The sequence below is a fragment of the Petaurus breviceps genome, unplaced genomic scaffold (assembly GCF_028583685.1).
Source record: "Petaurus breviceps papuanus isolate PSGF00001 unplaced genomic scaffold, PetGlider_PUasm1.0 179, whole genome shotgun sequence".
Lineage (NCBI taxonomy): Eukaryota > Metazoa > Chordata > Mammalia > Diprotodontia > Petauridae > Petaurus > Petaurus breviceps.
This window is the reverse complement of record NW_027185779.1, coordinates 5,375,614-5,393,214: the sequence shown is the minus strand read 5'-3', so window position 1 is coordinate 5,393,214 and position 17,601 is coordinate 5,375,614. Positions and strand designations below refer to the sequence as shown.

Here is a 17,601-nt window from a genome sequence, read left to right as displayed (position 1 = left end):
CCCTCCCTTCCATCATCCCCCCTCTAATCCTCTTCCCCTCTACTCTCCTGTAGTGTGTATTTCATTCCTTCCCCGAGCCAAATTCAATGAGAATAAAGTTGACCCATTCCCTTTTGCCTTCCTGTTCTTCCCCTCCATTTTAACCATTTTCCCTTGCTTCTTCTATAAAAGATAGTTTACCCCATTCTGTCTCTCCCCATCTCCTCTCATTATATTCCTCTCTCACCTCTTAATTTCACCTTTTAAGTATCATCCCTTCCTATTAAATTGGTCCTGTGCCCTCTATGTGTACCTGTAAACATATATACACACACTCATATGTATTCATACACCCATATACCCTCTGATTATAGACATATATACATATATATTTCTATTCCCTTCAACTACTGAGAAAAGTTTCATCAGTTACAATTATCGTTTTTCCATGTATGAATGTTAATAGTTCAACTTTGATAAGTTCCTTATGATTTCTTTTCCCTGTTTACTTTCTCATGCTTCTCTTGCTTTTTGTATCTGAATGTCAAATTTTCTATTCAACTCTGGTTTTTTCATCAAGAATACTTGAAAGTCCTTTATTCCACTGCATGACCATATTTTTCCCTAAAACATGATACTCAGTTTGGCTGGGTAGGTGATTCTTGGTTTTAATCCCAGCTCCTTTGACCTCCAGAATATCACATTCCAAGCCCTTCGATCCCTCAGTCTAGAAGCTTCCAGATCCTGAGTTATCCTGATTGTGTTTCCACAGTATTCAAATTGTTTCTTCCTGGTTGCTTGTAATATTTTTTCCTTGATCTGGGAATTCTGGAACTGTTTATAATATTCCTCGGAGTTTTTTCGGGGGGGGATCTTTTTCAGGAGGTGATTGGTGAATTCTTTCAACCTCTATTTTGCCCTCTGGTTCTAAAACATCAGGTCTGGGCTAGGCTCCCAGAGCACTGCTCTGGCCACTTCATGCTGGCCTGCCAGGTTGTCCTCAGTGGGAGGTTAGCTCCTCTGTGTCATTTTGTGGGTTCTGAAGCTCCAAAGTTTCTTTAGAGTCACCTTTTACATGAATTGGAGGAGGTAGAAGCCGCAGCCCCATGGAAATCCTGTTTTACTCTGCCATCTTGACTCTGCCCCCCTACTTCCTTTTTTTCAAGCAGTAATTTTTCCAACAAAGGTAGCTTAACTGATGAAAGAAAATTATTCTCTGGGAAGTTTACCTTAAATCCAGTGCTTAGAATTCCTTTTTCACAAGGTTTGTGATAAATTGACATGCCTTCATTCAGAAATAATGTTCTGTATTCTATGATAAGAGCTGATATTGGTTTCTGAAAGCTACACAATGCTTCAACCAACTGGATAGCTATACATGTGAAAAAGGTCCTCATTGTGTCCTGTAAATATACCATTATCCTTCTGATTCAAAACAGTGGGGGAAGTAGAGCCAAGATGTTGCAGTAAAAGAAGGAACTTGCTTAAGCTGCTGCACCAGCTGCCTCCAATACCTGTAAAATATGACTCTAAACAAATTTTACAGCTACAGAACCCACAAAGCGACAGAGAGAAACTAATCTCCCACAGAAGACAGCCTGGCCAGCTGACAGGAAGGTTCTCCTGCAGTGGGCTGGAAGCTGAGCACAAGCCTGTGTGAGCTGTGCGGGCCCAGACTTGTGGCCCAGACCCGCCACAGTGAATCACCAGCACCTATGGCAGTTTCCAGACTTCTCAACCCATAAACGCCAAAGAGAAAGTAAAAGGTTAGTTGATCCAGGGTGAGAGAAGAGCATGGTCAAGCCTCTGCGTCCTGGGCAGCAGAGGTGGCGGAGGTGCACTGACTCTGGAGCTCTTGGCATATAAATCATAGGGGGACCAAGCAACCATTCAGAGGGTAATCGCTCTTGCTGTGACCTGCTTGGATCTGGGTTGCAGTTTTGGGTAGTGGTCCTGGGGTGAGGAATGCCAGTGTGCTAGAGCTTGTGGTGTCTGTAGAGAGGATGCCCTCATCATAGCCCTGACAACATTTGCGAAAAACCCAGCAATTTGGGACACAGCTCTCTCCACTCTGGAAGCAGAGTTCTACCGTGTCAAAGAGCTCAAAAGGCAAGTAATTGGCTGGCAAGATGAGCAAACAGAGGAAGCACAATCACACAATAGAATCCTTTTTGGGGACAAAAAGGATCAAAACATGGAACCAGAAGAAGACAACAAAGTCAAAACTCCTTCAATCAAAAGCTTCCAAGAAAAATATGAATTGATTATAGGCCATGGAGGAGCTCAAAAAGGATTTTGAAAATCAAGTAAGAGAAGTGGAGGAAAAATTGGGAAGAGAAATGAGAATGATGCAAGAAAAATCATGAAAAGAGAGTCAACATCATGACTGAAGAAAATAACACCTTAAAAAATAGACTAGGGGCGGCTAGGTGGCACAGTGAATAGAGCACCTGCCCTGGAGTCAGGAGGACCTGAGTTCAAATCTGGCCTGAGACACTTAACACAGAAACTAGCCTTGCGACCTTGGGCAAGTCACTTAACCCCAATTGCCCTCCAAAAAGCAAAAAAAAAAAAAAAAAAAGACTAACTCAAATAGCAAAGAGGCCTAAAAAGCCAATGAGGATAATGCCTTAAAAAGTCAAATTTGCCAGATGGAAAAGGAATTTCAAAAACTCACTGAAGAGAATAATTCCTTCAAAATTAGATTGCAGCAAATGGAAGCTAGTGACTTTATAAGAAATCAAGATACTATTAAATAGATCCAAACAAATGAAAAAAAAATAGAAGGCAATGTGAAATATCTCACTGGAAAAATCATTGACCTGGAAAATAGATCCAGGAGGGATAATTTAAAAATTATAGGACTACATGAAATCCATGATCAAAAAAAGAGCCTAGAAATCATCCTTCAAGAAATTCTCCAGGAAAATTGCCCTGATATTCTAGAACCAGAGGGCAAAATAGAAATTGAAAGAATTCACCAATCACCTCTTGCAAAAGATCCCTAAAAGAAAACTCCTAGGAATATCATAGCCAAATTTCAGAGTTCCCAGGTCAAGGAGAAAATATTACAAGTTGTCAGGAAGAAACAATTTGAGTATTGTGGAAACAAATCAGATTAACACAAGATGTAGCAGCTTCTACATTAAGGGATCAAAGGGCTTGGAATATGATACTCTGGAGGTCAAAGGAGCTAGGATTAAAATGAAGAATCACCTACCCAGCAAAACTGAGTATAATGCTTCAGGGGAAAATAAGGTCATTCAGTGAAATAGAGAACTTTCAGTCATTCTTGATGAAAAAACCAGAGCTGAACAGAAAATTTGACTTTCAAATACAAGAAACAAGAGAAGCATGAGAAAGTAAACAGAAAAAAGAAATCATAAGGAACTTATTAAAGTTAAACTGTTTAAATTCCTACCTGGAAAAACGATAATTGTAACTCATGAGACTTTTCTCAATATGAGGATAGTTGAAGGGAATATATATGTATACATACATATATTACGTATAGGAGGGTATATGTATGTATAAATACATATGTGAGTATGTATATGTGCGTACATGTATACATAGACAAAGGGCACAGGATGGGTTGAATATGAAGGATGATATCTTAAAAATTAAATTAAGAGGTGAGAGAGGAATATATTGGGAGAAGGAGAAAGGGAGAGATAGATTAGGGTAAATTATCTCATATAAAAGAGGCAAGAGAAAACTGTTACAATGGAGGGGAAGAGCAGGAAGGTGAAAGGGAATGGGTTAACCTTACTTTCATTGAATTTGGCTTAAGGAGGGAATAACATACACACTCAGTTGGGTATCTTACCCTACAGGAAAGTAGGGGGGAAGGGGAAATGGGGTGTAATAGAAGGGAGGGCAGATGGGGGAAGAGGGTGGTTAGAAGCATTCACTTTTGAAAAGGACAGGGTCAAAGTAGAAAGTAGAATTAAGTGGCGGGTGAGATAGGATGGAGGGAAATAGAATTAGTCTTTTACAATATAACTACTATGGAAATGTTTTGAGTAACTACACGTGTACAACCTATTGAATTGCTTGTCCTCCCAGTGGGGGTGAGTGAGATGGGAAGAAGGAAAAGGATCTGGAAATCAAAGTTTTAAAAACAAATGTTAAAAAAAGTTTTTGCATCCAACTGGGAAATAAGATATACAGGCACTGTGTTATAGAAATCCACCTTGCCCTAGAGAGTTGGGGAGGAAGGATGGAGAAGGATATAAGAGAGAGCAATTGGTTGAAGGGGTATTCATTAGGCAGATCTTGGGGTGGTGGTAAGGGAAAGACAGGGAGAAAATTTGTAACTCAAAATCTTGTGGAAGTGAATGTTGAAAACTAAAAATAAATAAAAGATTAAAAAAAAAGCAATGATATTTCCAGGCTCAAGTCCTGGCTTCTGGTCACCTTCACCATGAAATGTTATCTTGTGACCATCTTTCATGCCCTTGTCGATATGAATCTCCAGAATCTTTTTCTCTTGAACAATTTTACTCTCATTATAGCTTTTTACATCTATCTTTAGGATTGATTTATTTCTCATGCCTTTGTCATTCCATGCAAACTGATTGAATTTGCTGAACCATTCCAGGTCCCATCTGATGAATTCTTATTTTTATTCTAGTACTTCTGCAATTTGTACAGCATTCTACAGCTCCTTTATTACCACTCCATCATTCACATATATCACAAATTACATTCTTTTTTGCAAAGCCAGTTTTCTTGTTGCACCATTATATAAATCTTCTAAGATCACCAATAACTGATGAATATTATTTTACTTCTCTGTTCCCTTTTCATTCTTCTGCCTCATTCAACAAACATATCAAAGATATCCATTGGAGAATTAAAGCAACCACCAGAACCACACTCTTTTAAGGGCTTGTTCTCCATTTGGTCATATAAGTCTATTTTCTTTGCATCAGAAAGCACTTTATAAGCTTGAGAAATCTGTCTGAACTTTCTTCTTCATTTGGATTGTTATCTAGGAAATAGGATTAAAACCAAGAATCACTTACCCAGCAAAACTGAGCATGATGCTTCAGGGGAAAATATGATCACTCAATGAAATAGAGGACTTTCAGGTATTCTTGATGAAAAAACCAGAGCTGAACAGAAAATGACTTTTTTTTTCTTTTAAGCAATCGGGGTTAAGTAACTTGCTCAAGGTTACACGGCCAGTTATTTCTGGGTGTGGTGCTGAGTATCTGAGCCTGGATTTGATCCGGGTCATCCCAACACTGGAGCCGGTGCTGTTACTCGCTGAGCCACCTGGCTGCCCCTAAGCAATTGGGGTTAAGTAACTTGCTCAAGGTTACACGGCCAGGTGTTTCTGGGTGGGTGCTAAGTGTCTAAGCCCGGGATTCGATCTCCAGGTCATTCCAACACTGGAGCCGGTGCTCTTACTCGCTGTGCTACCTGGCCACCCCTAGAAAATGACTTTCAATTACAAGAAGTAAGAGAAGCATGAGAATGTAAACAAGAAAAAGAAATCATAAGGAACTTATTAAAGTTGAACTATTTACATTCCTACATGTAAAAACTATAATTATAACTCATGAGATTTTTCTCAATATGAGGATAGTTAAAGAGAATATATATGTATATATATACATATGTATATATATACACATACATATATATGTATGTATAGGAGGGTGTATGTGTGCATAAATATATATGTGAGTATGTGCATATGTGTGTACATGTATACATAGACAAAGGGCACAGGATGGGTTGAATATGAAGGGATGATATCTTAAAAATAAAATTAAGAAGAGAGGAATATATTGGGAGAAGGAGAAAGGGAGAGATAGAATAGGGTAAATTATCTCATATGAAATAGGCAAGAGAACACTGTTACAATAGAGGGGAAGAGCAGAAAGATGAAAGGGAATGGGTCAACCTTACTCTCTTTGAATTTGGCCTAAGGAGGGAATAACATACACACTCAGTTGGGTATCTTACCCTACAGGAAATCAGGGGGGGAAGGGGATAAGAGGGAGGGTGATAAAAAGGAGGGCAGATTGGGGAAAATATTAATAATAATATATATTTTAAACATTTGATTTTAAATCTTTGAATTCCAGATTCTTTCCCACCTCCCTCATCACCCACCCTTACTGGGAAGATAAGCAATTTAATATAGGTTGTACATGTGTAGCTATGGAAAACATTTCCATAGTGGATATATTGTAAAAGACTGATTATATTTTCCTCCATCCTATCCCCCCCCCACTTGTTCTATTCTCTACTTTGATCCTGTCCCTTTTCAAAAGTGGGTGCTTCTAACTTCCCTCCCCTCCAGCCTGCCCTCCCTTCCATCATCTCCCCTCTCATCCCCTTCCCCCCTACTCTCCTGTAGGGTGAGATACCCTATTTAGTGTGTATGTCATTCCCTCCCTAAGCCAAATTCAATGAGAATAAGGTTGACTCATTCTCTTTTTCCTTCCTCTCCTTCCCCTCCACTGTAACAGTTTTCCCTCTCCTCTTCTATATGAGATAAGTTACCCCTTTCCATCTCTCCCCATTTCCTCTCATTATTTTACTCTCTCACCTCTTAATTTCACCTTTTAGATATCATCCCTTCTTATTCAACTGGTCCTGTGCCCTCTGTCTATGTGTACCTGTACACATATATACACATGTATTCATACGCCCATATACCCTCCTCTGTAGACATATATATGTATGTATGCATACACACACACATATATACACACACACATACATTCCTATTCCCTTCAACTGTCCTCATAGTGAGAAAAATTTCACAAGTTACAATTATAATTTTTCTATGTAGGAATATAAGTAGTTCAACTTTGTTAAGTTCCTTATGATTTCTTTTCCCTGTTTACCTTCTCATGCTTCTCTTGCTTCTTGTATTTGAATGTCAGATTTTGTATTCAACTCTTGTTTTTTCAGCAAGAATGCTTGAAAGTCTTACATTCCATTGAATGACCATATTTTCCCCTGAAACATGATACTCAGTTTTGCTGGGTAGGTGACTCTTGGTTTTAATCCCAGCTCCTTTGTTTGACCTCTGGAATATCATATTCCAAGCCATTTGATCTCTCATTGTAGAAGCTGCGAGATCCTGGGTTATCCTGATTGTGTTTCCACAGTATTCAAATTGTTTCTTCCTGGCTGCTTGTAATATTTTTTCCTTGATCTGGGAATTCCAGAACCTGGCTATAATATTCCTAGGAGTTTTCTTTTGGGATCTTTTTCAAGAGGTGATTGGTGAATTCTTTCAACTTCTATTTTGCCCTCTGGTTCTAAAACATCAGGGCTATTTTCTTTGAGAATTTCTTGAAGGATGATTTCTAAGTTCTTTCTTTGATCATGGCTTTCAGGTAGTCCAATAATTTTTAAATTATCTCTCCTGGATCTATTTTCAAGGTCAGTGTTTTTTTTCAATGAGATATTTCACATTGCCTTTTATTTTTTTTTTATTTGTTTGGATCTGTTTAATAGTATCTTGATTTGTCATAAAGTCACTAGCTTCCATTTGTTCCAATCTAATTTTGAAGTAATTATTCTCTTCAGTGAGTTTTTGAAATTCATTTTCCACCCTGGCAAATTTGGCTTTTTAAGGCATTCTTCTCCTCATTGGCTTTTCTGGACCTCTTTTGACATTTTAGTTAATCTACTTTTTAAGATGTTATTTTCTTCAGAATTTTTTTGGGTCTCCTTTAGCAGACTGTTGACTCTCTTTTCGTGATTTTCTTGCATCATTCTCATTTGTCTTCCCAGTTTTTCCTTCACTTCTCTTACTTGATTTTTAAAATACTTCTTGAGCTCCTCCATGGCCTATGACCAATTCATATTTTTCTTGGAAGCTTTTGATGCAGGAGTTCTGACTTCATTATCCTCCTCCATTTCCATGCTTTGATCCTTTTTGTCCCCAAAAAAGGATTGTATGATCTGACTGTGCTTCCTTATCTTGCCAACTACTTGACTTTTGAGCTCTTTGTCATGGTAGAACTCTGCTTACAGAACGGAGAGAGCTTTGTCCCAAATTTCTGGGGTTTTTACAGTTGCCAGAGCTATTAGATAGTCTCCCTCTCTACAGCCCCCACAAGCTCTGGCTCTCTGGGCACACACCCCAGGACCACCACCCAAGGCTGCTATCCAGATCCAAGCATGTCAAAACAAGAGCGATTACCCTCTGAATGGTCGCTTGGTCCCCCTACAATCTGCAGGCCAGGAGCTCTGAAAGCAGCCACAGGGCACCACCGTACCTTCTGCTGCTTCTCACCCTTGGGGCAGGGGCTGGACACTGTTCCTTCACCCTTACAACAGAGTTCCCCTCTGACCTTTTATTTTCTTTTTGTTGTTTATGGGTTGAAGAGTCTGGAAACTGCCATAGCTGCTGGTGATTCACTTTCCTTAAGTCTGCGCTGGCCAGTCTGGGTGCTAGTAGGGGCTGCCCTGAGTCTGGAACCATGGCTCACTGGGGACAGCACTCAGCTCCCAATGTATTGCAATAGAACTTTTCTATCGGTCTGCCAGGTTGCCTTCAATGGGAGATTTGTTTTTCTGTGTCTTTGGGTTCTGAGACAACATAAGCTTCTTGAGGGTAGGGAGTTCAGTTTTTATCTTTTTTATCTCCAAATCTACTGTAATACTTGTACTTTTTACTTTTTTTTTGGTCCATGCCTGAGGGATTTCCTAGCTGAGGAAACTCCATCTTCCATTGCACATCCCCAGCTATTCTTCAGTTTAGGGTCTAAGCTGTCTCGGTCACTGACAGATTAATCGACTTTGCTAGAGTCACACAGCCATTTTATATATCAGAGGTAAAATTTGAACCCGGGTTGTCTTGATGTTAAGGCCTGCTCTGCACCCCATCCACTATGTCATGAAGCTTCTCTCCATAGAATTCTGTTAATTCAGTAAAGTTAGCTATTTGTGCACAGAAGGAACTAAATAAATGCTTATTGAGTCAAATTGGATTTTTTGATGGATTTCAATTTTCTGTATATTACCTCAACCTGTGTTTGTATTTTAAGCTTTTAAACTACAATTGTGAATTAAACGCACACAAAAAGGCCTATTCTCATGCCTCATCCTGGTGTGGAGGTGACCTCAGATTATGGAAAGTTATGTCTGCCCGGTGTGAGATCTGAAGATTTCTATTTGTCTAGAAAAGTGTCACATATTTACCTGGTCACAGATTTTTTTTACTGTCTGAGAACTAGCTTATTTATATAGAGAATGGCTGGCTTATAACCAGAAGGTTGGCCAGAAGTTAATGAATATTTTGGCCTTTGCAACCTATGAAACAATTAAAATATAAAACAACCCTAGGACCCTGACAATTCGATAGTAACAATGATAGAGTGGTGAAAAAAAGAGGACAGAAGGTGCTAAGAGTCACAGTTTCTTGAGAGTCTAAAAATTTAACTTTTGGTACTTTTAGTGTACAATCTGATAAGCAACCGAGTTGACACTTTAGGAATTGAATGTATCCATATTAAAACTCTTGGCTGTAAATTCAACTTGCAAACACAAAGCAACTGCAGCTAAAAAGGATAGCTTTCATATTGTCCCCAGAGAAATAAGATTTTACTTATTAGTTTCCTAATATATCCAGAGAATACAAGAAATATCATTACCCAGGATATTTTGTATTCTTCCTAAAGACATTTCTCAAATATAGAATACATTTCCAAATGCCTATCTTCTTCTCTGCATATTGTTTTACTTATTCTCAGTTATTCTTTCTCTGTGAATGATTATCAAATTCAAATCTTCATTTCTAGTCTTGACCTCTTTTCCCAGCTCTGCAATCAAATTTCCAACTTTCTTATTGAATATCTTTTTGGATATTCTATTGTACCTCCAACTCACCCTGTCTGAAACCAAATCCATCTTTGCTTGCAGTCAATTTTCCATACTGCTTTTAAATTCCTTATCTCTGTTAATGGTGTCCTTATTCCTGTAGCTGTCTAATTTTAAAAACCTTAATTCTTTACTGCCTCATTTTTGGTCTCTTCCCTCATTTAGTCACTGCCAACATAATACTTTTCCTATCATACAACTCTGATCATATGATTCCATCACTCAAAACCTTCCACTGATTCAGATTACTAACCAAATAAAGTCCAAACTCCTAAGCATGGCATCTTCCAATCTATCCCCAACCTTCTCTTATCTCCCATTTCTCCTTCTGTACACCCTTTGCTGACCAAATCAAGCTACTTACGTCTCCTGCAAATGTTCTGTGCTTTCTTACCTCTGTATCTTTTCTTATGTTTTATCTACTTAAGAAGTCCTAAATCCCTACTTCTTCCCTCTTCTTCTCACGGTATCTCTGCATGTAAAAATTATACTTGCCCATCAAACCCAACCCAAATAAATCTTGAGCCACCTTCTTCTGAGTTCTTTAGTTGGAAGTAAACTTTATATCCCTTGTGTTTCCCTAGCACTTTTTATAAAAATCTCTCCCTAGCACTTAACCACATTCAGCCTTACATGACAGTTATTTTTGTTATTTAATTGTTTTGTCATTTCTGATTCTTTGTGACTCCATGTATGTAAGGTGGCATGGATCCAATTTGATACATGCAGCCAGGCCAGGATCCTGGTCATAAACACTCACTCTGTACTTGAGCTGTGCTGATAAACTTGACCCGTAAACACCCCCACAGCACTTGTTCTGTGCTGACACATCATTATATAACCATAGTTAATATAAACTTCTGAGTTTATTGTTCCCATGATGCCTTCTTTGTGCACTTCTCTATAAATCAAACAAAGCATTGGTCAGTAAGGGCAGAATGCTGGGAATGCTGTAGGGGTGGGTGGATGCCCCCTGTCTTGACCTGGCACCATTGAGAATAAAGTACTATGACCACCTTATCTGTGGTCTCCACTGTCGTTCGTAATCTGCCAGGATCCAGAGTAAACCTCCAGGGAGCTGAGAAGCTCCTGTCTAATGTCCCATATGGGGTTTTCTTGAAAAGATACTGGAGTGGTTTGCCATCTACTTCTCCAGTGGATTAAGGTAAATGGGGGTTAAATGACTTGCCCAGGGTCATATAGTTAGTGAGCGTCTGAGGCTGGATTTCCACTCAGGTCTTCCTGACTCCAGGTCTAGTGCTGTATCCATTGAGCCTCCTAGCTGCCACTTAGTTATTTTAAAAAATACTTTCTATCTCCTACTTGGTTGCAAGCTCCTTTATGGTCAGGATTTTATCTTATTTTTCTTGGTATCACCCTCAGTGCTTTGCATTTAGTAGATGCTTAATAAATATTTATTGAATTGAATTTAACTTTATGCAAAAGGATTGTAAAGATATACTCACCTGTTATCACAGAGAGTTAGGCAGGCAGCTTGTGTTCCATTACTCAAATGAGATAATGTACAAAAATTGACTTGAAAAATCTATTGAGCTATTTTTGTTAACAGTGTAAATATTAGCTCAAATAATAACTATTCTTTTTTCCTCCCTATCCCCCTTAGCCCTACATTCATATGACAGGATAAAGGGGAGAATTGTTAGTAGCTGAATAAGATGGTCTGTTGTTTGATGTCCTGTCCTATCTGTCTCTCTCTGCCCAGATGCATTCAGATGCATGTTATACCCAGATGTATAATCAGGAGAGTTAAAAACATGACTTTGCTTTAATGGTGGTCAGGCTTTGGGTGGGCATTTACTGGCAATACCTCCAGTGTCAAGATGCAAGACTTGTCAACACCGAACTCCATTCAAAACTGCCAGAGATCAACCAGTGACTTTGGGAGTATAAGAGAGGCATGCTCAGTAGAAAGTCCATTTTGGAGGTAGTGTCTGTTTTAAAGGAAGTCTTACAAAGTTAAAGCCCACTTCAAATTTAAACTCACAGGTGAACACTATGGGAGATGTCCAAGACAGAGTTTACTGAATCATGCAGCCTTGGAAACTGCTTTACTCATCTTTTTTTGCTAATTGCTTCAATCACCCATTTCTATTTACACTTTTTATTTTGATGAGCTGCTTTTATATTTGTAAAGTGCTTTGCAGACCATGAAGCACTTATATGTATGCTATTATTAACATTGTTATTATTATTATAATGAGGAACATATGGATGTTCTGAGATTCAGAGAATCCATCTAATCTAAACTAGTGTTTTTTTTTTACAGCAACACATTAAATTAAATTCAACAAATACTTATTGAAAACTATGTACAGAGCACTTTGCCTTTCATCTTCTTTAAGAATGGAATGATGAGCTACTATTGAGTTCCCAAAGCTCATTCTTATCTATTCCTATTTTAGACTGAATCCCTTGTCACATAAAGAACTGTGCCAGCCTACATATAAACTGTGCTAGTGACTTTAACTGCTTTATGTCGAGTGACAGATAAGTCTCCTTTATCCCTTCACTTTTTAAGGTAGGAGAGAAAAAAATCAGTCATTATGTGACTATATATAAACTTACATTAATTCTCATCTTTATGAAGTTCCTAGAATAGAATCTTGTTAAAAATCACTTGTGGGGGCAGCTAGGTGGCAAAGTGAATAGAGCACTGACCCTGTAGTCAGGAGGACCTGAGTTCAAATTCAGCCTCAGATTCTTGACACTTGACTAACTGTGTGACCTTGGGCAAGTCACTTAACCCCAATTGTCTTGCCTTTCCCCCTACCCCCCTCAAAAGTCACTTGCAACTGTTATATATAATTATAGTATTTTTATTTTGTAAATAGAATAGAATTAATTTTTTTTCAATGCATGCAACATGTAGTAACTTAGGAGCTAGATTTGGACTTAGTTAAGAAGGACCTGGATTATAGTTCTATCACTGACACCACATAGACCAGTCCTTTTAGTCACATATTGATTTAGAAAACTACATATGAATATTATTTATGTTATTTTGTATTTTATTGTCAGATATTTCCCAGTTACATTTTAAGCTGGCACTGGGCAGTGTTGCAGGTGGTTTGACATCTCTGGCCTAGAAAATTTACATTAGCCTTAAAAAATGCTCTCAGTGTCTCTGCCATCTCTCTGCTAATATGTTACAGAGAAGCTGCAGATCCTCTTCTGTTAGGGCTTTAGGGAGCATTTCCTAAGTCAGGGAAGACGCAAAAGTTAATTTTAATGTCCATAATTTGTGTATGTGTTTTATTTCATTCTCAGACTCTGCAATTTTTGCACAAGCTTGTATCCCAGGTGACTATAGATATCTTTTTCATTGACTGGGAGAGACCCAGAGGCAAAATTCTTAAAGCTGTTGAAGGTAATTTAAGCAATCATTTGTTCTTGCTCATTCAAAGTGTAGAAAGATTGGCTTTACCCTTTGTTTTTTCTTTCATCACCAGGTGAAGGTAATTTACAAAATGCTGCTGTTCCTGTGAGCATATGGAGGACATATTTTGTAGCAAACCAGTGGAATGAAATTCAGACTGTGAGAAAAATTAATCCCCTCTTGCAAATGCTTACTGTTCTCTTCGTTTTGGAGGTACTTCTAGTAACTGATAAAAAGCCATGCTGCTTGTTGGACCTAATGTTAGCTTAACTAAAATTAATTAACTAATTAATACATTAATTAATGGATGTTTTTAAATTTTACATTTTTAACAAGAAGTTTAGTGATCATTGTTGTCCTGTAACTATGACATAAAGCAATGGATAAATCTTGTGTTTGGGGTTCTGTTCTTTGCTATCATGGAATCCATGAGGGTAAGAGCTCCAGTCACATACTTCTCTATCCTATGACTAACAAATGACCACTGTTTCCTCTGCTAATCTCTGTGATATACAGTTGCCAGTAGTATAGACAATACTCCCTGTGCCCTGCCCTGCCTCTCCTGAGTTGCTGTATTGTTCTTCCTTCCTCTTCTATTGTGCCCTGTGGAATCTCTGCTCCTATTAACAGACATCCTTCATCTTCCTCTCACCCTTCTTCCATCTTGCACTCACAGAAACCTAGCCCTCTTCAGAAGACCCTGGAGCTTTCCACTCTTGTTACTCAGCACCCTCTCTTCCTTTTAAGTTTATTCCATCCTTCTTTGTCACTTGGTTCAGATCCTCACGGCAGGCACATACAAGTGTCGAAATCATTTTCTTTCCTTTCTCAAGGAATTCAGCACCTGGCTCACAATGCTCCTTTCCACCTCAGCTCTTGTCCTTATACTTAAAACTGCCCCCCGAAAATCTGACGTACATACACATATGTATATGTGTATACACACACATACACATACATTTTACTCTTCCCTTAAACACTCTGACCTCTTAGTTCATTTACTAAACTCCTCATCTCTTCATCTCCCACTTTCTGTATCACTCCTCTCCTTGTCCCTTATTTCTCCTAAACCTAATCTTGGTCATCATCCTATTCTAGTTTTCCCTCCCCTCCTTTCTATCCTAATTTACCTCCTCTCTTCTGCCTTACTTTCTTCTCTTAGAAATCTCAACCCTATAGTTGATCACTTCAATCATATACTTCTCTCTACTCTTGAATGCCTTGCTCTCTTGATCTGGCACAGTTCATGCCTTGCAAAACACCAACCTTGAACTGAACTCCACTGGAGAAAGATGTGTGCTGACTAGATCCCCTACAAATTTATGTTGTTTGGTCCCATTTTGTGGCTGTATGGCAGTTCTTTTATTCTTCCCCAGTTGACTCTCACTCTCTGTAATTGCTGTTCCCAACCTTTTCTTCTTTCCCCAAAACTCTCCCCTTCCCTGTCAACAGAGATTCTTGCCTCCTACTTTACTGAAAATATAGAGACCATCTTTCTAGATCCTCCTCCTTTCCCTCAACCTATGCCTCAAAATCCCTTAACACCAACCCCTATTTTCTCCTTTCTCCAGTTTCTGATGAAAAGTTGACCCCACTAAGTTGAATTCCTCTGCTTGTGCTCTGATCACATCACCTTCTAAAACTTTACCCTTCTGTCATCACCACCCCCCCGCCCATCTTCAGTTTCCCTACTGACTACTTTTCTGCTGTCTATGAACAAGTTCAGGTCTTTCCCATTCTTTCAAAAAAAAAAAACAAAAAGTCAAACAAGTTTGACCTTCCATCTCCTGATCCTATAATAATAATAATAATAATAGTAATAGTAATAGTAGTAATGTGATCCTGTAGTCCTCCCTTTCACTGCAAAAGTCTTAGAAAAAGCTATTTTTTTCTTTTTATTTCCTTTTTTCTTCTACTCATTTCTTAATTCTTGGCACTCATCTGAAGCTGCATTTTCCTACGTTGCCAACCCTCTATTAATTACCAAATCCAATGACCTTTAGCTTTATGACTGCTTCAGTATTTGACAGTGTTGACTGCCCCACCTTCTCTTCTCTGGATTTTGGTAACCGCCTTTCTCTCCTGCTTCTCCTCCTACTTGGAAGACTACTTTTTCTTTTTTTTTCTTTTCTTTTTTTTTTTTTTTTTAATAAAAGCAATTGGGGTTAAGTAACTTGCTCAAGGTTACACGGCCAGTTATTTCTAGGTGTGGTGCTAAGTATCTGAGCCCGGATTTGATCCAGGTCATCCTGACACTGGAGCCGGTACCCTTACTAGCTGAGCCACCTGGCCGCCCCTAAGCAATTGGGGTTAACTTGCTCAAGGTTACATGGCCAGGTGTTTCTGGGTGGGTGCTAAGTGTCTGAGCCCGGGATTCGATCTCCAGGTCTTCTCAACACTGGAGCCGGTGCTCTTACTCGCTGTGCTACCTGGCCGCCCCAAGACTACTTTTTCTAAAACCCTCTCTCATTAATCTCATCAATTCCCCTAGAGTTTGCTTATCACCTCTCTTCAGATGATTCCCAGATTTACATATGTAACCCTAATCTCTGTTCTGAGTTCTACTCCCATATTACCAAAGTAATTTTTGGTATTGGGCCTCTGTTTACTTATACCCACTATATGTCTTTCCATTGTACTTTGGAGTTCTAATTTTGATTCTTCTGAGGTTATGGTATGATGATTTTTAGCCATATAACATCACTGACTATTATTGTTTAAAGAGATGGGCTTTTGTTTTGGTATCATCAAGCCCTCTGCACCATTTCCCCAGTGCAGTCCAACCTGCTTTTCTTTTCCTACTCAATTCTGGGCCCAGTGAATCAACAAATATTTATTAAATAGCTCCTATGTGGTAAGCACTGTGCTAGACACTAGGGACATAGTACTAGTAATGAGACAAGACTTACTCTCAAAGAGCTTACATTCTAATGTGGGAAACATCAAGTACATATAAAACATACACCTACATAACATAAAGATACAAGCGAATAAGTAATATGCAGATTAATTACATACCAAGTAGTTTGGGAGGGAGAGCACTGTCTGTTTGCGGTCTGAGGAAAGGATTCAAGCAGAAGATGTTGTATAAACTGTGTCCTAAAGGAAGAGAGGACTCTTTGAGATGGATATAATGGACTGTGTTCTAGGCACATGAATGGAAAGTCAAACAGAGACAAAAATGAAACATTCCCTCCCTCTGAAGATCTTACATTCTACCAGGGGAGACAACATGCATGTGTATTAATGTAATTGTAAATATATTGTATTTAAAAACAATACAAGATAATTTTTGGAGTTCAGAGGAGGCACCATGTGTTTGGGGGGAGGAGGGAGTCAGGACGAGTGACAGTGGTGTTTAAACTGAACTTTGAAAGAATCCAGGGATTCTAAGACAGAGGGGAAGAGGATGTATACGAGGGACAGCTGGTGCAAAACGTGGAGACCAGAGATGGGGTTTTGTCTGGGAAGAACACGAAGGCCAGTTCGGCTGGGCTATGGAGGGCACAAAGAAAAGTAGAATGAATAAGCCTGGAAAGGGAGTTTGGAGCCTGGGCTTTAAATGCCAAAGAGGGGAATTTGTATTTGGTTATAAGTAGGGGAGTCACATGGTAACTCAGATACTTAAGAAACATCACCTTGCAGCTGCATGAATGATAGATTAAAAAAGGGAAAAGACTTGACACGATTAGGAGACTTTTGTCCAGAGAAGAGAACTGTTGTAGTAGTCCTTGAACCAGGATGCTGGCTGTGTGAGTAGAGAAGGGGATAGATGTGAGAGATGTGGTAGGGCAATCAATAACACTTGGAAATTGATGAGATATGTTAAGATGAGTTGCAAACCTAGGTAACTGGCAGGACAACAGTAGACTCACAGAAGGACGGGAAGGTTTTGTGAAATATGCAATGAATTCTATTTTGGACATGTTGAGTTTATCTATGGGACATCCAGTTTGTAATATCCAGTAGGCTTTTGGTGATAGAGTGGAAGTAATGCTGTATTTGAAGTCAGAAGATCTGGGCTCAAATCCCACTTGTAGTACTTTGTACCTGTGAAATCTTGGACATGTCATTTATCCTTAAGGGGCCTCAGCTTCATTATCTGTAAAATGAGAAGATTGGACCAAATGACCTCTAAGAAACTTTTGGTTTTATGTCTATGATCCTACAGTCTTCTGATACAGGAGTCGATCTCAGGAGAGAGTCTATGCTTAGATATACACATCTGGGAATCATCTGCATAGATGTTCTTTGTTTATATGCAGCACCTGTCTAAGATATGTGTGTATTAAAGAGAGAAACGGAAATAGAAAGGGGTAGACTAAATCACTGGACTGCATGTCCAGGTGTGTTTTATCCATGTTGTT

The 17,601-nt window shown here is 38.9% G+C and overlaps 1 protein-coding gene and 1 pseudogene across 1 annotated transcript in view; one reads left to right on the top strand and one right to left on the bottom strand.

Moving 5' to 3' along the window:
• The window catches only part of TMEM67 (transmembrane protein 67), an 87,317-nt gene that overhangs the window by 52,265 nt on the left and 17,451 nt on the right, over positions 1-17,601 (top strand). The window contains exons 19-20 of the mRNA XM_069086641.1: positions 13,126-13,225; positions 13,308-13,447. Coding sequence (XP_068942742.1) covers positions 13,126-13,225; positions 13,308-13,447 — 240 coding nt within the window. The remainder of the gene's footprint in view (positions 1-13,125; positions 13,226-13,307; positions 13,448-17,601) is intronic.
• Positions 1,044-8,440, bottom strand: LOC138160041 (dnaJ homolog subfamily A member 1-like; annotated as a pseudogene).